The 25955-nt window shown below is 40.0% G+C and overlaps 1 protein-coding gene across 1 annotated transcript in view; it reads right to left on the bottom strand.

Annotated features, from left to right (window-relative positions):
- Window positions 1–25955, bottom strand: part of reln (reelin) — a 307273-nt gene that overhangs the window by 184149 nt on the left and 97169 nt on the right. The window contains exons 5-8 of the mRNA XM_059987188.1: window positions 19636–19668; window positions 17690–17768; window positions 12918–13014; window positions 6056–6107 (exon numbers count right to left, since the gene is read on the bottom strand). Of these exons, the coding sequence (XP_059843171.1) occupies window positions 6056–6107; window positions 12918–13014; window positions 17690–17768; window positions 19636–19668 (261 nt within the window). The remainder of the gene's footprint in view (window positions 1–6055; window positions 6108–12917; window positions 13015–17689; window positions 17769–19635; window positions 19669–25955) is intronic.

The following is a 25955-nucleotide window of genomic DNA, read 5'->3' as shown; positions in this document are numbered from 1 at the left end:
AGTGTTTCTAGCATTTTATAAGCATAAAATTCCACCTCCTGCTCTCCAATGTCTATCTCCGCCATACGTGTTCTCAAGACAAGGCCTTCTTCTCCGGAGCTTCTGATATGTTTTCTGTTTTCCAGACACATGGCTTCTTTTCTGCCATGGTGCATGGAGACCTCACTTTCTATCCTCCATTTCCCTATGTCTGTTCTCACCACCCACCCTCTCTCCATTTAGAACAGCACCTTTCACCTCACCAGCCTTGCCATCTGGCATATTTAATGTGATTCTCCCCTGTCTCCCCACTCTCTTCACTTTCCCTTATAACGGTAAGAGGTGCAACATGTGTTCCTTCATGTCCTATCCTCCACCCTCCACAGAACTAACCAGTACCTCCAGGTGAGGTAGAGATTCATCTGTACCTATTATAACCTGGCCTGCTGCATTTGTAATGTGGCCTCTTCTACATCGGTTAAATCAATGTAAATTAGGTTCAGTTCTGCAGAGTTCCTGTGCTTGTTTTGCAATGACCATCTTGAGCTCTGATTGTAATATCAATTTAACTTTCCAACCCCTACATTGACTAGTCTGTCTGTTACAGGCTAAACACAAATTGATAGAACACATTATACTTGGGAGCTTACAACCCAACAGGATGTACATTGATTTTTTTTTAAGTTTCAGATACCCTGGTGTTCTCCCCCCACACACCCTCCTGTCCACCTAATTTTCTTCTCCCATCTCATCCTCCTACCACCAGATTCTATCTGTCCAATATCTCCTCCCTTTATAGTTCCACCTGTAACTTCCCTTTCCTCCACCAGCCCACCCTTATCTTGCTATAAACCAGTAGTCTTTCCTCTTCGCTCTCAGTGCTGATGTAGGGTATCAACCTGAAATATTGATTTACAGCTTTTGCCTCCATAGTTACTGCTTGATCCGCTGAGTGCTTTTAGAGTCCTGACTTTTTGTTCAGAGAGCTGTGCAGTTTTCCACAATATTCTAAAAACCTGTTGCATTATCTTCCAGCGTGAAGTGCAGTTCAACTCTGGAGAGTTAAACGTTGCATTCTCCCTCCTGCTCTTGGTTAATTCACCTCTGTTGGATGCATTCCTTCTGCTCAGTGCTCTATTAAACTGCCTGGTTAGAAATCAGTTTTGTCTGGTGACAGAAAGTACCTCATAAATATGAACATGGACACCATTCGGTCACTGTGACCCACTCAAAGTACTTCATTCAGCAGTGTGTAGGGCTTTCCTAAAACCAGTCTCCTTACAAACAATATAGGATTGGTGCTTGTTCTTGAAGTTGCACCAGACTCCAAATGTCAAAAGATTATTTTCTTAGGGCTTTCAGGCAGCTGATGTTTTTGCTGCCTGATATGTTATCTTGATCTGTTGACTGGCTGTAATTCCTATTACTATTAGGTGATGGTGGCCTGAAGCTATAATTAAGTACAAATTCATCACAATTTTCTGACAGGAACTGATTTCTGCATTAATTATCTCACTTTACATTGTAGATACAGATTCTTTATTTAGAACTTTCTTTTAAATTAATGATTAAAAAATAAACTCCTTTGATAAATCACCTTGCTCTTTTTTTGAGAGTCTCCAAAAAAAAAATCAAATGTTTCAGTAGTGGTGTAATTTTCTATAGCTATTTCCTAAAGCATAAAGCAAAATTGAAAATCCAGTAATGATATGTGTTGGTATTTTGTCATTTCATTTTCTTCTTATTCACAGCGTTGCTCTGTGCAGATAGTTGAGAAGTCAATTCAGTTTGTATTTTCTCAGGTATTTGAACATGGGTAGATTGCTGTGCTTCATAAGAGGCTGATAAGGAGCTGAAGATATGATCCACATTCACAAGAATCATCTTTATGATCACAGGCTAAAATCGAGTGAAATTGAACTCAGTTTCCTCAGTTAAATGATACATGATACAACTAGGCGAAGAAGGATCCTTAATTTAACAGGGGAACAAGAAACAAAGTACTTTAATTCATATTCATGATTTTTTGATTTCAGTGCCTTTGGGGACCTATGAGTGATGGTCATATTAAAACGCAAAGGAAATAGTGGTTAAGTCTCCTAAACCTCTCCTGCTTAGATTCTGGTAGCAGATTGAAGGGGACGCAAATTACTTGATAACTCTCTTCAACAAAAGGAAACAATAAATAACAGGATGAACATTGATCATTGTCAATGAAAAGAATGTTGAGCAATAAATTTTAAAACAAATTAAAGAAAAATATGACAAGTTAACAATTTGTCGGACACAAAATTAAAATATACAGTATTTGGCGGTTGGCTGGGACTATACACCAAATGAGCACTCCATTATGCACAGAGAAAAGAAACTTAAGAGCTTTTCCTATGACTTGGCTTGATACGTATCACTTACAGATCACCAATCACCTTCCCCACTGAAGTAAAAACTAAATAAAATGGGCAGGAGTTAAGACCTGAATTAAAGATTTGGTGATGAAAAGGTTAACTATATTATTAAAGAAATCCTGCATGTTGAATTTCCATGAACCTTTTACAAGAGCAGACAAAAAGAACATTTCAAATAACTGCATCTGAAGTCATAGCTCATTAGAAATTGGCAATGTTGAACGGAACAGATCCAAATTTCATCTAATTTGTAAACAAAACATTAAATTATTTTATTATTTGCTCCTTAGAAACAAATAAAACAAAATTAAGTATAATTCTATTTAACTTGGTCTATAATTAGTCCGCATTATTAAGGGAAAGTTTACAATTTAGAATGCCACATTTGAAGATGTTGCATAAAAAGAGCCACATAATTAAGAGTCGAAGAACTGTACTTCTCTGTGCATAAGCATCTATTTTTGACAAGAGGTATCCATGTGCAATGCTCATATTTAATTTACTGATCATCTGGAATTTTTAATGGCAAAAATATTAATTTGTGCACTAGCATCGATGGTCTAACTTACAGAACCACATCCCATGTAGATTAATGTGAATGAAAGATTATTTTATTTTTATATAAACCTGTTTTGCTATGCATTCTTGAAAAAAACTGTAAGTAAGTGACTGATGCTAATTTAATCATGGCCACAATTCTTCAACTAAGTGTCAATGGAAATGAAACAATAATAAATGAAATGAGGAAAAATATGCCTCTTTATTATAATTGATGGTGCCCTAATTTTTCTAATAGCTTCCAGCAGTAACCCAGCATAACTCAGTGGGAAATGGGAGAAATCTATTTGGACTGAATTCCTACCAACCACCAGGTGCCAGTCAGCCTGACAAGGGCAGTAGATTCCTACGCATCCCTTATGCACACAGTGACAACCTGCTGCTGTTCATCAGGCTGGGCATGGCATAAATCTCCCAGGGTCCTCCTCCCTTCCACCCACTAACAACAGGTTTCAGTTGCTTGGCTTTCTGTTTCGTCCAGGCAATGCACCTCTCGATCAGGGATTCCCAACCTGGGGTCCACAAACCCCTTGCTTAATGGTATTGGTCCATGGCATTAAAAAGTTTGGGAATGCCTGCAAGGAGACACACAATACAAAGAGAGTAAAAAATTAAAATTGGGGATGGGCTTTAAGAAGAAATTTTTATTATTGGGATTCCTTTCATACTCCAGCTTTATTTTCTCTTCACCAATGTTTGAAGTTGGATCCCAACTCATTATCCCTTGGACATATGCAGAATTTGGTGATGAAAGTGACAGGTTGCTGCTGTCAGTGGGCTGGTGCTGGAGGGAGATGTAGATAACTCACTCCCTATTTCATGGAGTGTTATTCTCTCTGACTATTTATAAATGTCATCAGATTTCTTGTATAGTAATTGATAGTCTGGAAGATCAATTTTTGTTCCAGTATATTAAAAAGAAATAAAGATACACTGGCAGAATTTTCTACAGAGGTTTTGTCTGTTGGATACCAGAGAAAGCTCCTAAAAAAACCTGAAGAGGTATCCTGTGAGTGGGTCAATGTTTACAGGAGGCTACACAGCTCTGTGAATTCCTCAAACAAAATACAGCCAAAGTGCCTCAACTTCAATCATCCTTCTGGCACTGGCTTTGAGATTTTACAAAGTGCCGTGTGAAATACCGTGGAGGGAAAGTCTTAAATTCCTGCTTCAAAACTATACATAATATTCCAAGTGTCATTTCACCAATGACTTGTATAACTGCAATAAAGTGCCTTTACTCTGAAACTCGGTGCCTTGACTGATAAAGATAACATGCAAGGGGGGAAGGGGAAGGTCCAACACAGACAACATGTCATAATTCCACTTTGGAGATCTACAGATTAATGATATAATTATTAAATTTTCCATTCTTCGTGAGCCCGGACCTCTTCTGTCCCATTCTCCCTCTCTCTCTCTCCTTCCAATCCATCTCCAGCCTTCCCATTTTTTTCTCCTTTTCCCCATGACACCCCTTTGCCCCCCCTATCACTGGCTTTGTCCGCTTTCCCTTCCTGCATGTTATCTTCATGAGCTGAGGCACTGAGTTTCAGAGTCAGGACATAATGTTGCAGTTGGCGAGACCACACTTGAAGTATTATGTATAGTTTTGGTCACTCTGAAAGGAAAATACTTTGTCAAGCTGGAGAAGGTGCAGAAGAGATTTGCAATGATGTGCTCAGACTAGAGGGTCTGAATTATAGGTAGAGATTGGTCATGTTGGATTCTTATTCCTTGCAGCATGGGAGGATGAGAAGTGACCTCAAAAGTTTATAAAGTCATGAAGGTGTGGATAAGGTGGATAGTCAGTCTTTTACCGGTGATGGGGAGTTGAAAACTAGTGGGATCAGATATAAAATAAGAGAGGAGAGATTTAAACAATCTTATTTACACAGAGGACACCGAGTACCTGCGATGTGCTGCCAGACGAAGTGGCCAAGGTGGGTAGAATTACAACGTTTAAGAGGCATTTGTATAGGTACATGCAGGGTTGGGCAGACGGGGCTCATCAGCCCTGGTTGACAGCTCATCTAGGAAAAGGAAAACTCTGAATTCAGACCTCTGCTGCCTTACAGCTATATCCACTCATGGCTTCAGGAGTAAACCCTGAGGAAAAATTCAGAGCTGGAGTCCCTGCACAAAGAGGGCAAGCCTACTTTGTGGGCAACAGCTTGCTCTCGATATCGCCGTGCCCTGGCTGGCGTATCAACTGATGATGCTGCACCCACGACGTAGGCAGCTGGCACACAACATCCACCGTTGACCCCGACCAGCGGAGGCCTCGTGCAGCGAAAGGGCTTAGAGGGTTCTGAGTCAAAAGTAGGCAACTGGGATTCGGGAGGATGCTGTAACTAGCACGGACCAGTTGGGCTGAAGGACCTGTTTCTGTGACTCCTGGTTCTGTCCCAGACACTTCACCACTGTATCTATGCTCCCATCTGGTTTCATCTTTTCCTTCAACTATCCCCTAATGGTTTCCATGATCAGATTCTAACACTAGTAAACCTTGTGACCCCATTTTATCACCCTCCAGCTGTTGTTTCCACCTTCACTCTCCCTCTTACCAACTACCTCTCTCTGCCATTCTTTCCCTTTTGTCTGCTTACACCTATCACCCACTTTCCTCTATTGCCCATCACAACCTCTCCCCCTTCCACTACATCTACCAGTTGTCCACCAATCAGCTAGTAGCACCTGTCTCACCCCTCCCCCTCTCCTCTCCATACTGACCATCTGCCTTCTATCTTACCCGTCCCAATGAAGGTGCTCATTCTGAGATGTTGACTGTTCATTTCCCACCATAGATGCTTCCTGACCTGTTGAATTCCTCCAGCAGTTTATGTGTTACTCCATATTTCCAGCATTTGCAATCTTCATTGTGTTTCCAGTTATAAGATGGAACATTACTTGAAAGATAACATTTTTCCTTAAATACTTCTCAAATGTAAATTTATGGGCAACAGATAGAATGTAGCCAAATATTCATTTGATTGATGTGTGAAGACTTGAGCTTAGGTCCCTACTTTTCCTGAAGAGTTCAACATACTTGCACTTTATTGGTACCTCAATGCCAATCGGGCTATTTTAAGAAAGAAACAATTTCCATCACTCACCAATGGAGAACTGCAGAACAGATGCTGTAGTTGTATTGAGCATAACAGTGGTCTGGAGAAAGAAACACGAGAATTACCAAAGTACACATCCTGTCCTTAACTGCAGAAGACAATTGAATTTAAATGGTCTTTACTTGCTGCCTCTATAAAGTTCAGTAAATGCAGTTCAGCTTTCAGTGAAGAAATTTGTTTCCTAGTATTGCGAACAGACAGACTAATTGAGGAAGTCTTTATTAATGCATTAGAATTTAAATTAAGACTATCAAACCAAGGTTGGAAATCAAATTTTAACTAAAAAGTGAGAGGAATGTATGAAAAGGATTTAGATCCTAATGTTTGCTCTTTCTGCAGACCCAAGCTGAAATTCCCATTACTCTCAACATTCACTGAATCTGGAACTGATCCAATTTTCTTCCTAATTAGTTTACTGCGCAATATCCTTAAACTTATCTTATACCATAAACCTATTTTGAAATCTCTTTCTATTGTAAACCAGGAAATAGTTCTCATTTTAAATGTTTTCTTTTAAAAGTCACCTAATTTACTTTGTTAGGAAATCCTTATTAATTTTGGTCAAAATTAACACAAAAACTGTTTTGATATCCAGAGAATGAACCAAATATTAGCAAACGTTGAAGCAATAACCTAAAGTTCACAGCACATCTAATACTTGTTGCTTACAAGGAATGTGCAAACTGACAAATGAAATCGGGTGTTAATAGTCAATTAGAAATTTAATCAGTGTGCCTGCACTGTTTTGCATCCATCAATCCCACAGGTCTGGCAATTGGTTCATTTATCATTTGAAATGTCAGCTATTCAGAAGATAAATTGAAAGAGTTCACAAGACTGATTGCGGACAAATGTTTATGACTGATTAATAATCAATATTTCATATACTATATGATGTGCTGCACTGGGTGTAGTTTACGAACTGAGAAAGCTTTCTTACATTTTATTTTGTTCTATCTGGAACTGCATTGCATCTATTCAAATCCATCTCATGTGAAGCAATTATTAGCTGCTGGAGGAAAGAGATCTTTAGCAAAATGCAAACTCAAGCCTTTGACGATCCTTTAAACCATGCACACAGCTGGCTCATAGCTCTGCACTATAAGCTCTGAGTCTTAACAAGGCTCAATGTTTAGTGGGAGTAAGCAGGTAAAGAGTACAAATTGAAGAAATCTTTATGAGCATCTTACATTGGGTTTATTTTAAGAACATTGTTCCAACATGGTTGAATACTGCAAACTTCTCAAGACTTGATAATTTAGCAACTTTTGTCGAATTTACTTTATAAACACTTTCATTTGTTTCCTCTTTCTTCATCTCTGCTCCTGAAGAAGTCAAGGCTGCATTCTCCTTCAGGGCAGTTCCTGAATTCCTAACTCAAATTCTGAATGTGGTTTCTATTTCTTGAAATAGAGGCTCAGTTATGAAGTCAGAAAGGCTCCTGTATTTCTGCAGGACAGGATATTCAGGTGTCTCTGCAGTAGATCAACCATCCCAAGAAGAAGATTGATTATTCTGCTGGGAGCAAATTACTCAAGGTTTCTTTTTAAACTAAAAAAAAGTCGCTTTTTGATCTGGAATAGTTTCAGTCACGAGGGACCTGAAATGAGAGTTTCCTTTTGTTTTGGTTTTTCTTATTGCTTCAATGCTAGAGGTGGGTTGTTGACAATGTTTCATGATAAACAGTCATCCATTTTCCATCAGACCCCTGCTTTGGAGACAGAAGAGATAGGATACCAGGAAACCATCCCATTTTATGGAACTGACATCCCCATTATTGACTTCCATGAGCAGGTCAAGGTCAGGAAACGGATTTAGTTGCCGCAATGTTGAAATACTTCACGCACCATGGTCATTCACAGGATTCCTAATTCTTGTCTGTTTCAGTTTCATAATTTTAGGATGTTTAGTGCAATTGGACACACTGATTCAGTTCCCTTCCCACAACAGGGATGCCGAGCGCTCACCCCAACTGCTCTTCTGGATGTGATCTGCTGAAGCACCAGAAATCTCATGATCTCATGGTACAGCACGTTTCCCACTAGTGTACTGGTGGAACTCATGATAATTTTCTCTTGATGTGGATGATTATGAAGATTAGGTATGATAACCATTCACCAGTTGCATCATGGCATTTGCAAAACAAAACATTGCTCTTCAGAAAATAGCCAAAAAGTTCACTGTAGTAGTTAATATAAAAGCAAGGATGTAATGTTGAGACTTGATAAAGCACTGGTGAGGCCTCACTTGGAGTATTGTGTGCAATTCTGGCTCCTTATCTTCAAAAGGATGTGCTGAAACTGGAGAGTCAAAGGAGGTTCACGAAAATGATTCCAGGATTAAACTGCTTGTCATATGAAGAGCGTTTGATGGGTCTGGACCTGGTATTCACTGGATCTCAGAAGACCGAGGGGTGACCTAATTGAAACCTATCAAATAGTGAAAGGCCTTGATGGAGTGGATATGGAAAGGGTGTTTACTATGGTGGGAGAATCTCACACCAGAGGACACAGCCTTAAAATAGACGGGTGTCCTTTCAGAATGGAGATGAGGAGGAATTCCTTTAGCCAGAAAGTGGTGAATCTGTGGAATTCTTTGCCACAGGCAGCTGTGGAGGCCAAATCCTTATGTATATTTAAGGCAGTTGATAAGATTCTTGACTGGTTTGAAGGGATATGGGGGGGTGGGGAAGGCTGATTGGGGCTGAGAGGAACAATGGATCAGCCATGATGAAATAGCAGAGCAGACTCGATGAGTCAAATGGCCTAATTCTGCTCATATCTTATGGTCTTAAGAATAATAACTCAATCACTTTTATAAAATAGCATTTTGGAAATAATCAAAGATTAACTTTTAATTTTGTAACTTTTTATGTCTGTGGTAAAATAATTTTAGTGCTAAGAGTTAAATTGGTGGTTGCATTGTCTATTATATTGGCAAGCATATAAATAAGTTAACACTAAAGGACACAGAATAAAACTTCAATCATAAACTGAAACACAAACCCGGAACAAACAGAAATTGCTGGACTTCTTGTGAGTTGGTGATCACTAAAGAATATTTGAGAAAATTTATAAATGTCACATTCTCATATTCAACAGTAAATGTGCCTCCACACTTATTAGGGGTCTGAGGAGATTTGGTGTGACACCAAAGCCTCTTACAGATTGCTATAGATGTATCGTGGAGAGCATTCTGACTGGTTGCATCACTGCTTAATAAAGCCCAGGATCTCAAGAGGCTGCAGGGAGTTATAGAGTCTGCTAGCTCCATCATGGACACAATGCTTCCCACCATCGAGGACATCTTCAAGAGGTGGAGCCTCAATAAGGAGGTAGTCATTATTGAGCTCATTTCTGAATGGTCCGCAAACACTAGCTCACTATTCATTTACATTGCAATATCTATTTATCTTTGTAATTGACAGATCTTTATGACTTTGTGCTGTACACAATAAACTTAACATCATATGTCAGTAATAATAATTCTGATTCAGAATTTTGCTCCCCAAAATTTTAAAGACTGGAAAATGAGAAGAAATATTATGTTTGTAACTTACTCCACCTTCAGCAGGCTGATGTTACTAAGAATAAATTTGTTTATTCTTGATCAACTCTTTATATAATTTTCTTATACATTCCTGTTGATCTCTTTTGAAAAGATTTGGAAGAAATAGTTAGTTATTTCAGGGCTGAATGGCTTTCTGACTTTCAGAGAGATTTGCCTTTCTATTCTATTTTGCTTTCTCTAATATCAGCAGTCCGTTACCCTCCATAGATGCATTCTGACCTGCTGAGTTCCTCCAGCTTTTTGTATGTTGATCCCTTTCTATTTGCTGTTTCACAACCTGAAGATAAGGAAAAAATAGCTTCAAGAAACAAGCTGGATGAAATTTGTTCTACCAAAGGAACAGAAGTCTTTGAGACCCTTTTATATTTGGTCCAGGTTGGAACGACATTGAAAGAGCAGGTTAAAAGAAGAGTATATTTTAAACTCCACTTGGGAACAGATTTCATGATATATCCTAAAATGCAAAGAGGCTCCAAAGACGTAACATCTGGCCAGGTGAGTGGATAAGGACATGGCAGATTGAATGCAATGAGGAAAAAGGAGGTCATCCACTGGTAAAATAATTAGAATGATGCAGTATTCTTAACTGGTAAGAGAATAATATTGTTGTTCAGAAGGATCTGTGCATAAATCACTGAAAGTTATTAAGCAGACGCAGCAAACAATTGGGAGAGCATATGGTATATTAGTCTTTATTGTAAGATGATTTGACCTGAAGATAAAGGCAACCTACTGGTGAGACAGGATTTGAAATATTTTTACCCATCTGCATCCCTAAGCTTGGGGAGGATATATTTGCGTTAGAGCAGGGTACGACAAAAGTCACAAATCAATTTCTGGGATGGGGTTGAAGAGGCTGGCATTTGCCCTTTGAGTAGAGATTAAGCAGACCATAACTTGCATCTCATGAGTTTAGAAGAACGTGAGGCAATTTCATTGAATTTTATGACATTTGTCAGAATGAATGCAGGGATAATGTTTTTCCTGGCAAGGATGTCTAGGACCAGTGGACCTATCTCAGAAATAAAGACTCAAACAGTCAGGACAGAGGTGAGAAGGACTTTTTTCACAAGAAGATCATGAATCATTGGAATTGTTACTGGACAGGGCTGTGGGGACTCATCTTGTAAATATTCTCAAGAAGAGAGAGAGAGAGATTTTTGTTTTGGATATTAGGGAATCAAGGAATAATGTGAGGAGAGTGACTCAGAGGTGGAACGGCAGAGCAGTTGTGAGGGCGAATGGCCTGCTCCTTCTTCAATTTCCTATGTTATTAATCAGAGGCCACTTCTAAGTAATTTCTGGAATCATTTTCCAAGTACATCGGTCTCAGACATTCTCTTAACCTTTCCTACAGTGCGTGTATTATACAGGTGTGTCTGAGGACCATTCCCTGGATACTTCATCCAGAACCCTTTGAAGATCATGTACAGGGAATGCACATGGGGATTTTTCTGACAGTTACTCTGTGTCCATAAGCTTTCAGGACTTGTTCACTTGCAAACGATACTGATGTACGGAAGCAGTGTATGTTAGGAATCGTTTATTGAACAGTCTCTACAAGAAGAACATACTGCAGATGCTAGAAATATTGAGGCTCATGAAAAAGAAACACTTCTTATTACTTAATAATTGAAGAGGCAAGCTTTTCTCCTGAAAGCAATTTAAGTTCTGTGATCCAACAGCCCAGTGGCAATCTAGCCCAAGGATTCTCCTGCGCAGATTGCCATTTTATTAAGTGGGATGAGACTGAAGTTACCGTTTCCTAGATTCAAGAAAAAGTGTTTTATTCTGGAAAGGTTACAACATGTCCTTCGTGGCAAAACTGGATTACTGGTAATCTAAATAAAATTGTAGGAGATGTAAATGGTCAGAGATCCATACTGAGGACTGAATGAAAAAGGTCTACTTTATCTTTAGATTTTATATTGTACTCATATGACAAGGAATGTGATCTTTGAAGAATTCAGATCCCAATCCTGTATATTTCATATTGTTTCTAACAAATGGCACAATTCAATAACCCTATTCATCCCTGCACTAAGATTACATGGTGGTGGTTGGTTAGTATTTCAAATAGGGTAATGTTTTGCATTATAAGTTGCATTTTCAGGCTATCATTCATCTTACTTTTACTCCCACTACAAGGAGATTTCATGTGCATTTGGAATAGTGTTTGCAGTGGGCGAGCATGGAGGCCTTCGAGGAACAGTTACCCACCCAACTCATACTTGTATTTTCACAAGGTAGATCCTCTTTCAGTAGAATTCAACCAGCCTGTGAACGGCATCACTCTTAATCTAAGTATGGTGAACTACATATACCTGTCTGGACACGCCCCCTGCTGACTGCTCCTGTGGCTCCTCCCACAGACCCCTGTATAAAGGCGATTGAGGCCTGAGCCCAGCCTCTCAGTCTCCAGGATGTAGTACAGTGGTCAACCACTGCTTGTTCCTTCTTCCAGTCAATAAAAGCCGATATCTCGCCTTTACGTCTCAGAGTGAGTTATTGATGGTGCATCAATAAGGTGAGGTCTGGAAACTGGGGCAGCTGAAGCACTCTGCGGTGTACCTCAAAAAGTTCTCCCTCTGAGGTCTACTCCCAATGTTCATTTAATTTCATTGTTTTATCTCAATTTAAACAAAATTAAGATATCAGAGAACCACCAAGGGTTCAGAAGAAGTTCCTTTATGTACCATCCCAGTTGGAAGTGCTGTGACATTCAGCACTCTATGTGATTCTTGACTAAAGAGCATGCAGAGTGTCTGATTTAAACTATTTGCTTTGAGACACTGGTCATGCCTTGAATGGTCTTCAAGAGAGTTAAGGTAGAAATTGTTAATGGTTTCCAGGAAGACTCGGAATGTGCTCCCACCCCTAATTGTGCCTCAGCTCTCTACCAAGTATATGGCAGCTGCCAACACAGTAAGCTACCCGAACTATCTCTTCTGAAATGCAGGGATCTGCCGACAAAGCAATGAGGAGAGGCCAACTACGTTACCGAAAAGAGATCTGAGGCTCATCTTTGAGTCATCTTAGACCACCTAGTTAGACATGTGCTGCTTGTGCAATGTTAAATTTTGAGGCTTAAGTAGACTAAAATTTATCCCACTGAGTTCTTTGTAACATATCAGACATGTACAGATGGATAAGCTTGTTTCACAAGATCATCAAAAATGCCTCCATGGAGCTTTCTGCCACAGCTCACTGCTACTTATACTTGCAAGTATAAATCAATTTGCTTAACTTTTTCAAAATACTTCAGTTAAAAGCAATTTACCAGCTCCCGTGGACCATTTGGCTCACAGAATGTAATCGCATTGCCATGCATTATGATCCCACACTGATCACCCACTATACAGTGGCTGCATTCAAACCTAGGGAAAAGAGATAAAGGAAGATTGCATTAATTCACACAAGAGGGTAGACTACCTATAATTTTAAAAAAAGGAACAGAAAGAACCTGTTCTTGTGGTGAACTACATATACCTGTCTGGACACCCCCCCTGCTGACTGCTCCTGTGGCTCCTCCCACAGACCCCGGTATAAAGGCGATTGAGGCCTGAGCCCGGCCTCTCAGTCTCCAGGATGTAGTATGGTGGTCAACCACTGCTTGTTCCTTCTTCCAGTCAATAAAAGCCAATATCTTGCCTTTACGTCTCAGAGTGAGTTATTGATGGTGCATCAGTTGTATTAACATACCACCTTCTGTATCCTAAGAATGCCCCTAAAATACTTCACAGTAAAGGAATAACCTTAAAAAGGTAGCTACTGCCTGCCTCTTGAAATAAATGCCGCAGTTATAAGCAGATCCCACAAAATGCAACAAAATACTGAATAATTTTGCTGGGTTTCATTGAGTGACAATATTGTGTTAAATTTTTTTTAAAGCAGGACAGAGAGGTTTGACAATATACCTGTCAGTGCATTACTCCTGTGACTGTGGCACCAACGTATCAGCCCAGAATGTACGTCCAGATGTAAAAGGAATTGGATCTTCTGACTCAAACTTTATCTCAGAAATGACAGTACAGAGCTAAAGTCAACAACAATCCCTACCATTGAAACTTGTGATGGTGCTACACAAATGGAGATAAACCCAAATCCTGAATAATTTCTTCATAAGACTAGAATACACAGAAGCATAATTATGAGTCTCAATTATGAATAATTCCGTCATGGCTGATTCATTTCACATTTCAATCCCATTCTCCTGCCTTCTCCCCGTAACCTTTAACGCCCTTACTAATCAAGAACCCATCCAACTACGCTTTAAATATACCCAATAACTCGGCCTCCACGGCGGTCTGTGACAATGAATTCTACAGATTTACCACCTGCCAGAAAAAGAAATTACTTCTCATGTCCATTCTAAAGGGACACCCTTCTAATTTGAGACTATATCCTCTAGTCCAAGGCTTTCCCATTATTCATAACATCCGCTCCATGTCTCACTCTATCTAGGCCTTTTGCTATTCAGAATGGTTCGATGAAATGCCCTCCTCCCCCACCCCCCCAACTTCTCCAATTCTTCTAAACTCTGGCAAGTACAGGCCCAGAGCTATCAAAGCTCTTCATAAATGAACCCTTTCATTTCTGGGATCATTTTTGTAAACCTTCTCTGGACCCTTTCCAATGTTGGGATATCCTTTCTTAGCTATGAAACCCAAAACTCTCACAATACTCCAAGTATGGTTTGACCAATGTCTTATAAAGCCCCAGCATCTGTATCGTCATCCTTAATAGTGGACTTAATATCGTGCCAACCACTGAAGTCAAACTAACTGGCCAATAATTTTCTGTCTTTTGCCTCTCTCCCTTCATAAAAAAATAGAGTGATATTTAATTTTTCTTGAAAGAACCTAGTGATTCTTGAAATCTCTTCAGCTACCTCTGTCAGAACCTGGAGTGTAGTCCATCTGGTCCAGGTGACTTACCTAGCTTCAGAATTTTCACATCCCTTGCACCTTCTCCTTCGTAATAAGAACTACACTCACTTCTGCCTTCTGACATTCTCGAATTTCTGGCATGCTGTTGATGTCTTCCACAGTGAAGGCTGGTGCAAAATACTTATTCAATTTATCTACCATTTCTTCATTCCCCATTACTACCTCTCCCTCTCCTTTGTTTTTATGCTGTCTTTGACTCCCCTCGTCACCCACAGTTGCTTCATTCTCCCTTTAGAATACTACTTCTTTATTGGGATGAACCAAGCCTCCGTCTTCTGAATTACTCCCAAAAAATCCATTGGTGCTCTCCTGTTATCTCTGCTACCATCCCCTTCCAATCAACCTTGTCTAGGTCCTCTCTCTAATACCTCTTCTTTCTACCTCTTTACTGAAATGTAATATCAATACATCCAATTTTTGTTTCTCCCTTTCAAGCTGCAGGATGACTTCTATAATATGCTCACTATCTCCTAAGAGTTCCTTTATCTTAAGCTTGCTAATCAAATTTGTTTCATTCTAGAACACCCAGTCTAGAATTCTCTTTTCCCTAGTAGTCTTGACCACAAGCTGCCCTAAAAAGTAATCTTTTTAATTAAGAAGGCATTCTGCAGATTCCTTCTCTTGGGATCCAATAACTTGCATATTGAAATCCCCGCGATCATTGTAACATTGCCTTTTTTACTTGCCCTTTCTATCTCCTGTTTGTAATTTGTAGCCCACAGCTTGGTTACTGTTCAGGGGTATGTACATAACTTCCCATCAGGGTCTTTTTACCCTTGCAGGTTCTTAACTCTACCCACAAGGATTCTACATCTTCTGATCCTATGTCATTTCTTTCTGTGGATTTGATTTCAATTTTTACCAACAAAGCCACCACAACCCCTCTGCTCACCTGCCTGCCCTCTTTATGCAAGATGTATCCTTGAAAGTTGTGCTCCTAGCTGTGATCATCTTTCAATAATTCTGTGATGCTCGCAACATCACACCTGCCAATTTCTAATTGTGCTACAAGATAATTTATCTTATTTCATACAGAAAATGCTGGTGGAACGCAGCAAGCCAGGCAGAATCTATAGGAAGAAGTACAGTCAATGTTTTGGGCCAAGACCCTTCGTCAGTCCTGACAAAGGGGCTAGGCCTGAAACGTCGACTGCACATCTTCCTATAGATGCTGCCTGGCCTTCTGCACTTCGCCAGCATTTTTTGTGTGTTGCTTGAATTTCCAGCATCTGCAGATTTCCTCATGTTTGCCTTATTTCATATACTGTGTGCATTCAAATACAACACCTTCAGTCCTGTATTCACCACCCTTCTTTTCAATTTTGTCCCCATGTTGCCCAAGTTAAATTCTTTTCCCTTTCTTAACTTTCTGCCTTTTTCTGTGTTCTGAAATCTCAATAACTTCTCCAGCTCTTTCCTTTCATTTTATTTTATCTATACTTTTCCAAGATGTCGAACCCACCCCCTATTTAATTTAAAGCCCCATCCACAGCCCTAGTTATGCGATTCGCAAGGACCCTGGTCTCAGAATAGTTCAGGTGGAGCCCATCCCTCTTTCCCAAATACTGGTGCCAACATCCCACTTACCCCACACCAATCTTTAAGCCACATATTTAGCTCTCGGATCTTATTAACCCTGTGCCAACTTGCATGTGGCTCAGCTACCAATCCAGAGATTATTACCTTTTTGGTTCTGTGTTTTAACTTAGTCCCTAGCTGCTCAAATTCCCTAGCTGATCAGCTCCTCCATCCACTAGCCCACCCCTACACACCTACCCCTCACCACCACCACTACTTGATAATTTCCTTTCAGAGTCATAGATACTCCTGTGCCTAGGACATACAGTACAATCAATCTATGTACATAAGCTATCTTATGTATTATGTGCAGGGAATGTCACACATACTGATATTAGATGGCTGTCTCTTCTTGCTGAGTCTAATATGCAGGTATTGCATTCAGTTTGATGTATTAAAGTGAATAAGGATTGTCAGTAAAAAAGTGGAATTCAAATATTAGAGCATTCTGCTCAGACCTTTTCATACGTCATGTAATTCCATATAACTGTCCTGCACTGGGCACACTGAATACTCTGATATAGGGGCTGGTCTTTGGAAGTATTTTATTTTATTCGGCAAAACACATATGCAATTCTTCTGGCAGAGATAGTGAATCTTTTTGGAGTTTGTGCCTGAACTGGCAATAATCTTCCAAAATATTCTCTCGCATGCTATGGTAGCTTTAAGCAGAGATTTTCATTGATGAATGAATTTGTAACAAATAATAATAGTTTATTTTAAGGAAGAAGGATGAGTCCTGTTGCTTATTTACATGTATTCATTGATTTACTATTAATAAAAGACAATTAGAGAGAGATTGTCATGTGCACTTGCAACCGTCACCAAGCCAGTGTAAGTTGTTTCCTATGAAAACATCTCACTGTTCTTGGGCTGTAAAAATCAGCTGTTGCTTTAGTTGACAGTAAATATAACTGTATCTTTTATTATAGGTGGGGCTTTAAAGAATCGAGGGACAGCACTGCAAGCTACATGCCAACAAAATTTTTCTGTACGTCATCCTGGGCACACAAAAAAATAATTTCAGGATTGTATGTGGTGATCTGTATGCACTCTGATAATAAACTTTGACTTTGACTTGGGCACATGTGTTAAAGGTTTGCTACTTCTGCTCTAGGGTTTATCCCTCCTACTCCTCTACGGTAGTTCCAGCATTTCCACCCTATTTTCTAAAGCTTCTTCCACCTTGTTATTTCTCTTCATTTCTTTAAATTACACCAGAGCCTAACTTTTTAACTCTGCCCTGAACCGTCTCTTTTCACTCCTCCTCCACTTCTGCGAAACACTTGTAGGATGTTCTCATAAGGTCACCACATAAATATAATGTTGCTTTGTATGACATTGTATGCACTACAAAAAAATTACAGACTCCCACAAAATTTCAGCTACTCGCAGAAAAATGAATATGAAAATAAAATGTATCTGCTTGTAACAAATATTAAGTTGGCTTAATTTAAAATAAGACCTACAACTCCCCTCCAAACTGCTGTTTAATAAGGCTGTTTATGTTTACAAGTACACCTACCATAATTCTTCATTCAGTTCCAATTTTGGATGTGAATCAAAATCATCCCGGAGAATCACACTCGCACTGTGGATTTCAGCTAAGAAAGAAAATTCATAAACAATCCATCATAATGCAATTTACATTGTAAAATGTATGCTTAGCTTGCCTAGCTTTGTCTCAGGAGCTCAGTAATTTTTTTTTCTCTCCTTATGAAAAGGCATGAGTAATAGTCACTACAATTTACATTAAGTGCTATGTCCAAAAAGCCAGGCTTGCCTCTGTTTGGCTTGTGTTCAAAACCAGTTCATTCAAGGACAAGACGTATGCATATCTTAGCAACAATGATTTATGGATTTTTCATTTCCATGGCAACATTAATTTGTTATGGTTTTATTCCTTTAAAATTTAAATGAATGGTAATGGTAACTCTGCAAAGGACATGGAAAATGGCTATTGCATTCCGCTGAGGGATGCATGTTATTATGCAGAGTTGCATGCTTACATTAGCATCCCATTGAGCTGTTTAGACCCTCTCCTGATGCCTGTAAAACATTTATTGAGCATGGCACTGGTTATAGTCTCTTAGAGAGTTACCAGAATAACCAAGCTAATGTGTCTTCCTATTCAACACATGATTATGTTAGCTGTTTAACTGAAAGAATGCAAGGACCACTTAATGACTGCAATAACATTTGGGGTCAATGCCGGAATTCATACAGGCTCAGAAGTCAGTATCACGAGTTACATGAACGGATGTGGTAATTTTAAAAAAATGAATGAATTGATTTCACTGTTAGCTACTTCCCTTTTTGCCAAAGAGATTTTCCTGACCCATTATAGTTTGATTGGTGTGATCTGCAGCAGCAAGTGTGGTTCCAGATATGGCTGAAAGCTGGTTGACAGTTGTCGGTGCTGGAAGTGGCTCTGAAGGCAGGTGTTTTAAACTCACTCCCCTGCCAGAAACTCCAGTTGCACCATTGTCCTCACCCTCCAACTGAAGGCTGACCTCCTGGTCCTGACAATGAATTGCTACCCATCAGACAGACACAGCAACATCTCATTATCAGAATGATCGAGTCACAGAACTATTCTTCAAGCATCCCAATGACTTGCTCCATAGTGACCCAGTAGGTGCTAGAAGACTTGTTATATCTCAATTTTGCAGGTCTTCCGAGGTTTCTAATTGGGGGTACGAACTACAAATGCAAGGGATAACTGTGGTTCAAGAGCCACTTGGGTATTCTCTCAGCATCTTCAAACAGGGCCTGCAAACTACTCTGGAACAAAAACATGGGTTTCATCTGGAAAATAGTTGTTTTTATATAAAATGATAAAATGGTTGGGCATCCATTCTGTCTACAATAATAATTTGAGCATAATGGTACCATACAACACAGAGTCATTTCGGGATATAATCACATTCTCTACAGCTACAATGGATAATTGAAACACAGATCATTAAAGAATAAAATAAAGTCACCATACGGAGATTTTATTTCTGGATAAAGTTATTCAGATGAAGTTAATCATCTCTTTAATTGAGATGATTAATTTGATCTGGTTAACTTCGTCTCATACTATTAATTGTACTATTTCTTAATGGGGTCTTCCCTTATCTCAGTGCAGACATATGGTTGTAGCTTTCTGTAAATTCTGTGTTATTGTTTGTGCTACCTGCACCCACAAAAGATTAATGGAATGTTTGTCTACTAGAAGATATTCATACCAATTTGCCAGCTGCGATGCAATGGGACATTATATCACAGACTTTGCACATTTTGTTAGATATTAAATGAAGTTTAATCAAAAGAAAGAGGATGTTGGGCCACGATGAAAGGGTGCATGTTTTGTTATTACTCATTTCGTTGGATATGCCCGAAGAAGTTGGAGCAAATCCTCACATTTCATGAGGTAACTGGGAAGCTCTGGACACTCTTAATTATACTGTTAACATTTTCACTTACCTAGCTTCGGTCGTAGGGGTGACTCAGTGGGAGCTGAGAGATAAGAATAGAAAAGTTATGTTAATTGACAGGCAAACTCTATTCTCTCAACATAATGATCACACATGTAAATAATCACATGCAAAAGATTTCTATGTATGACCTACTCTGGGGGAAAATATACATTTCGTACTGTGGTAAGCTCAACAAGTTAATTATTTGGCAATACAAATCAACTTCAAAAATAGCAAATATTACCGAAAGTTTTTTCACACTTTTGTGGGCAAAATATCTATTTTATTTTAAGCGCTGTGCTTTTTCTATAGAACACATTAAACTGAGAGTATTTTTTTAAATTAAACTTGTTTCCTTTGACTAGAATCCAAAGTTTACAACATGGGCAATTCATGTTATCTTGACCTAAAGTAAGTGAGTAAATCATATAAATAAAGTACAGTATTTCACCAGATTGCCCACCCATAACATGCGGTAGCATAAAGCAAAATGAAATTGCCATTGCAACCAGATTTGACCTTGCATGTTCTCAGGAGTTTATGAATCTCCAATAAACAATAGACAAAATCACAAATGTTTTTAATTATAATCTCTTATGGAAACAATACTGAAATCTGTAAGTGTATAAAAGAATGGCTTTGCTAAATGCAAATGCAGCTTTGTGACTATAGTCCCAGTGTTTTTGAAGTACAAGAAATGAGTTGTTACAGTTTTTCTTAAACGTAAAATGCCTCACTTCGTTTTATTTGGCAAAAACCTACACCATTTTCACTTCACTTCATTCCCATTTCACAGTGCTGATGAAGAGTCTCAGCCAGAAAGGCCGACTGTTTATTCCCCTCATAGATGCTGCTGGCTTAATGAGTTCCTCCAGCATCTTGTTGGTGTTTCTCCATTTCCACTTCTTTTCTCTCTCTCTTTTGTAAAGTGCTATTGACCTACAGTAGTGCCTTTCACACCACAGCGTGTCAGTTAAATAGTGATTCTTCAATGTGACAGCCCACCTAGTGAAAACATTTATGTTATTGACCAGACAAAACAACAAACCTGAAGCTGGTCTCTACATTTTCTGATATCCATAATAAACAGAGTGTGCAGGGCACTGGTCAGAGGAATGAATTTTGGTCACCTTTCCTTATCCCAAAGAGAAATTGTATGTTGCTGTTTGCACCTCAACTGCTGTACTGATTAGAATCTATTTTTAGTTTTTAATAAGAGGCAGAATAATTTCCACCTTAAATCTATCAAGTTGTAATAACATAATAAAATAGAGACTGGAAAAACGCATTCATTCTGTATCTGAACATAACGATGTGACCTTATGGAATATTAAACACAGAATGATAAAAATTATTCTGTTTAATAAAAATTGCTTTTAAAAACTTTTTTTCTAAAAAATGACACACAGATTACAGCTGAGGTTTGAGCCTAAACCCATAGAGTCAAAGTTTACAGTATGGTGAGTTCAAGTGAATTTCCTCAACACATTTTAGTTCTGCAAAGCTATCTATCATTCTTCACAAACTGACATTAAATTGCCCACCCCTTTTAGAGGTTGGTGATGTTGCAAGATACCCAGGCAGACTTGTAGGGAAGCATCTGTATATTTGGCTCACTTTATATCCAAGTTGCACTTATACTGAGTGGAGAATGGATCGCAAAATGATTTTAAAATGTCCATTGTAAGAAAAAGAACTACTGAAATCAAATAAGTACAAACCAAAATGAAGTCAGTTAACTCTTGCTGCCAAATATTAAAGATTCTCAGCCTGGTTATTGACTGCCTCGAGCAAAAATAGATTTGATTTTTTTTTATATATAATATAGACATTTGGCAGAGAAGTTTAATAGAAAATTACTAATAACTTTAACAAAAGAGAAGAATTAAAGAGGAAGCTTTGTTTGTCTTGAATTGTGCTTCTCTAATAGGTAGTGAGAGGTTAACAATTTACAAGTGATGCAAAGATTTTGTTTCAAATCTACTGGGTAATTATTTTTAATTCAATATTACAATCTAACACTTTGCATGACCCAAATCTAATCCAAATGTTTTGAAATTCTGTGAATCCATTCTCTTCCCTTGACCACATCATATTCCTCACCATCCCAAAATGTCAGGGCTAGAGTCAATTTATTATTTAAACTGTCTATCACTTCATAATAGAAAATAAATAATGTACCAGAGATCAGGTGTGGAGAAAATGTGTGACGTTGAAGATCTCAAAAACTTTAATGAATAGTTTAAAAAGGAAAATATTTTCAAAACATTAATGTAGTCATCATTATACGTGGAACCAATATCTTTGCTCTTTTATGCTATTTTTGGCTTTTGACAGGGCTTATGACCTGACTGGTTCTCTGAGCAGTCACATGAACAACGTGCATCAGCGCAAAACGGAGCAGAAAGCAAGAAGTTCATTTCTCAGGATTAAAACAGAATGTTGGAACCACATGCAAGTGGTCAGTTGGCAACTATGGTGGGAGTTTGCAGCAGCAATGATAAGGTAACCACTGGTAATTGCTATCTCGGCTCTATGAGTCTGCCAACACACGGCACATGCATTTTAATATGGAAACCCCCAACAGCGATTCTATGCATCTCCTTTCGTAATGCTAATTACAGCCTTCACTGCAATCAGGGAAAATCACTTGAACTGTCATGAATTTCAAAAAATTATGATTTCTTCTCATTGTAAACCTTGTTCTTAGCTGCATTAAATTCCAGGTGGGAATTTCATGCTGTATTGAACCTTTATTATCAATAGCAAGCTATCTGGCTGAAAAAAAATTGTAAGTCTGTACACTGTAATTTCCACACAAAAGGTGGTCGTGGAACTAAAAGTCCTCAAGTTTTTAAGACAAGAAAGTCTGCAGATGTTGGAAATCCAAGTAACGCATACAAAATGCTGGAGGCCAGGTAGCATCTTTGGAAAAGAGTAAACAGTCAAAGTTTCAGCCCTTCTTCAGGACTGGAAAGGAAGGGGAGCAGTCAGGTTTAAGATGGTGGGGATGAAGGAAGAAGTTCTACGTGGCAGGTGATAGGTGAATCTGGGAGGGGTGGCAGTGAAGTAAAGAGCTGGGAAACTGATTAGCGAAAAAGTTAAATAGGTGGAGGAGTGGGAATCTGATAGGACAGGATAGAAGACCAGGGAAGAAGGGGAATGAGGAGGAGCACCAGAGGGAGGTGGTGGGCAGGTAAAGAGATAAGGTGAGAGAGGGAAGCAGGAATGGGGACTGGTGAAGAAGAGGGCAATTACCGGAAGTTCACGAAATCAATTCTCATGTCATCAGGTTGGAGGCTACCCAGAAGGAATACAAGGTGTTGCTCCTTGATGCACCATCAATAACTCTCTGAGACAGGAGGCGAGATATCAGCTTTTATTGACTGGAAGAAAGAACAGGCAGTAGTTGACCACCATACTACATCCTGGAGACTGAGGGCCGGGCTCAGGCCTCAATCGCCTTTATACCGGAGTCTGTGGGAGGAGCCACAGGAGCAGTCAGCGGGGGCGTCTCCAGACAGGTATATGTAGTTCATGACACTCCTCCAACCTGAGTGTGGCCTCATTGCAGCAGTAGAGGAGGTCATGGACTGACATGTTGGAATGGGAATGGGAATGGGAAGTGGAATTGAAATGGGTGGCTGCAGGGAGATGCTGCTTTTTCTGGCAGACGGAGCGTAGGTGCTCAGTGAAGCATCTCCCAATCTAAGTCAGACCTCATCGATATACAGGAGGCCACACTAGGATCACCAGATACAGTAGATGACCCCAACAGACTCACAGGACAGCCTGGGCCATGAATTGTAATGAGGGAGGAGGTGTAGCACTTGTTCCGCTTGCAAGCACGTACCAGGAGGGAGATGAGTGAAAAGGGATAAGAAATCACGTAGGGACTCCCTGCAGAAAGCAGAAAGTTGGGGGGGGGGGGGTGGGGAGGGAAAGATGTGCTTGTTGGTGGAATTCCATTGGAGACGGCGGAAGTTAGGGAGAATGATTTGCTTGACTCAGCGGCTAGTGGGGTGGTAGGCCAGGACACGAGGAACCCTATCCTTGGTAGACTGGTGGGAGGATGGGGTGAGGGCAGACGTACGTGAAATGGAAAAGATATGGGCAAAGGTAGCATTGATTTTTGAAGAAGGAGGACATTTAATTAATCCTGGAATGAAAAGCCTCCTCCTCAGAGCAGATGTAGCAGAGATAGAAGAACTGCTAGAAGGGGAATGACATTTTTACAAGTGACAGGATGGGGAGTGGTATATTCCAGGTAGCTGTGAGAATCAGTGTTTATAAAAAACGTCCGTAGATAAGCTGTCTCCAGAGATGGAGACAGAGAGATCGAGAACGGGGAGGGAAGTGTCGGGAATGGACCAAGTAAACTTGAGGAGAAAGTAGAAGTTGGAGGAAAAGTTGAAAAGTCCACAAGCTCAGCATGGGTGCAGGAAGCAGTACGGATGTAGTCATCGATCTAGCATAGGAAGAGTTGAGGAGCAATACCGGTGCAGGCTTAGAGTATGGACTGTTCCACATAGCTGACAAAAAGGAAGGCGTAGCTGGGAACCATGTGTGCCCATGGCTACACCCTTGGTTTGGAGGAAGTGGTAGGAGCTGGAGGAGAAAATATTGAGAGTGAGGTTCCACCAAACAGATGAGTGTGGTGGTAGATGGGAACTAGTTTGGTCTGTGTCCAGAAAGAAGCAGAGGTACTTCACCTGTGAGTCCACTGGGGTCATCTACTGTACCTGGTGCTCCCAGTGTGGTCTCCTGTATATTGGTGAGACCCAACATTGATTGGGAGACCGCTTCACAGAGCATCTATGCCCCATTCACCAGAAAAAACTGGATTCCCCCTCCTCCAGCCCTTTATCTCTTTCATCAATCAACTTCCCAGCTCTTTACTTCACCCCTCCCCCTCCCAGTTTCACCCATCACCTGCACCTTGTATTCCTTCCTCCTCTCCCCCCACCTTCTTACATCTGACTTCTCCCCTCCCTTTCCAGTCCTGAAGAAGGGTCTCGGCCTGAAATATCGACTGCTTCCTCTTCTGCATAGATGCTGTGGCCCGCTGAATCCCTCCAGCATTTTGTGTGCATTGCTTTGGACCTCTGCAGATTTTCTCATGTCTTCAAAGATCGTAAATCATTTTCCATCTCAAAACATCAACTTGCTTGTTCTTGCTTTGAGATGCTTTTTGTTTCATGTTTCATACAATTGAAAGAATTGTAACTGGAAACCTGATGATTCCAGAATCTGTCCCAATTTCTGTCGAGTAGCCAGTCATCTCTGCACTAGTAACCGGGAATACACCAGAACTGTACAGAGTTCACAGACTCATCAAACAATGTGTCGCTACTGGAACTATGCTTACTGCCAACATGCTAAACACTTACAGCGTGAAATGTATCATATCATCATTGAGTTATGTTGCCATTAAACCTCCAGCAGCCACATTGGGTAGCTCACTGTTGAAATGTATCAGAATTGGTAACGTACAAGAGGACAGAAGCTAGGTATCCTGCAATATATTCCACCATGTGACTTTCTAATTCTTAATTCAATGGATGAGACCTGGAATAGAAAACTATCCAAATGCCTGCGTGACTGCAGTTCTATTGCAGTCTACTTATCTGGCACCCCAGTCAACATTAATTTTCTCCATCACTGTTACATCATAGCCAGTGTGCATCAGCTACAAAATGCACTGCAAAATCAGGTTTATTAGCACTATGTCATGAAACTTGCTGTTTTGAGTGCAGTGAAGGACACAAAAATCACTGTAAGTTACAATAGGTAAATAGGTAGTGTTTGTGGTCTGTTCAGAAATCTGATGGTGGAGGGGCAGAAGCTGTTCCAGAAATGCTGAGTATGGGCCCACTGCTGTTCCTCCTCCCTGATGATAGTAATGAGAAGAGGGCATCACCTAGATAAGGAGGGCCCTTAATGATGGATGCTGCTTTCTTGAGGGTTGTGCTCATGGCCAAGTTGGCTGAGTCTACAGCCCTCTGCAGCTTCTTTCGATCCTGCGCATCGGAGCCTCCGGACCAGTCAGAACGCTCTGCGCTACATCTGCAAGCCTTGGGTGACCTACGAAGTCTCCCATAAACCACCAGGAGGTACAGGGGCAGGTCTGCCATCTTCATGATTGCATCAGCGTGCTGGGCCCAGGATACATCGCTGAGATGTTGATGCCCAGCAACTTGAAGCTGCTCTGCTGACTTCCCTTTGCTGAAATCTATAAACAGTTCCCTGGTCAAGCCAACACTGAGTGCAAGGCACACTTCTGCATCAGGGCATATTTTTATAATATGGCTTTACGTGTTTAAAAAA

This window comes from Hypanus sabinus, chromosome 13, assembly GCF_030144855.1.
Source record: "Hypanus sabinus isolate sHypSab1 chromosome 13, sHypSab1.hap1, whole genome shotgun sequence".
NCBI lineage: Eukaryota > Metazoa > Chordata > Chondrichthyes > Myliobatiformes > Dasyatidae > Hypanus > Hypanus sabinus.
Note: the sequence above shows the minus strand (reverse complement) of the source record. Positions and strands in the feature narration are given on the sequence as shown.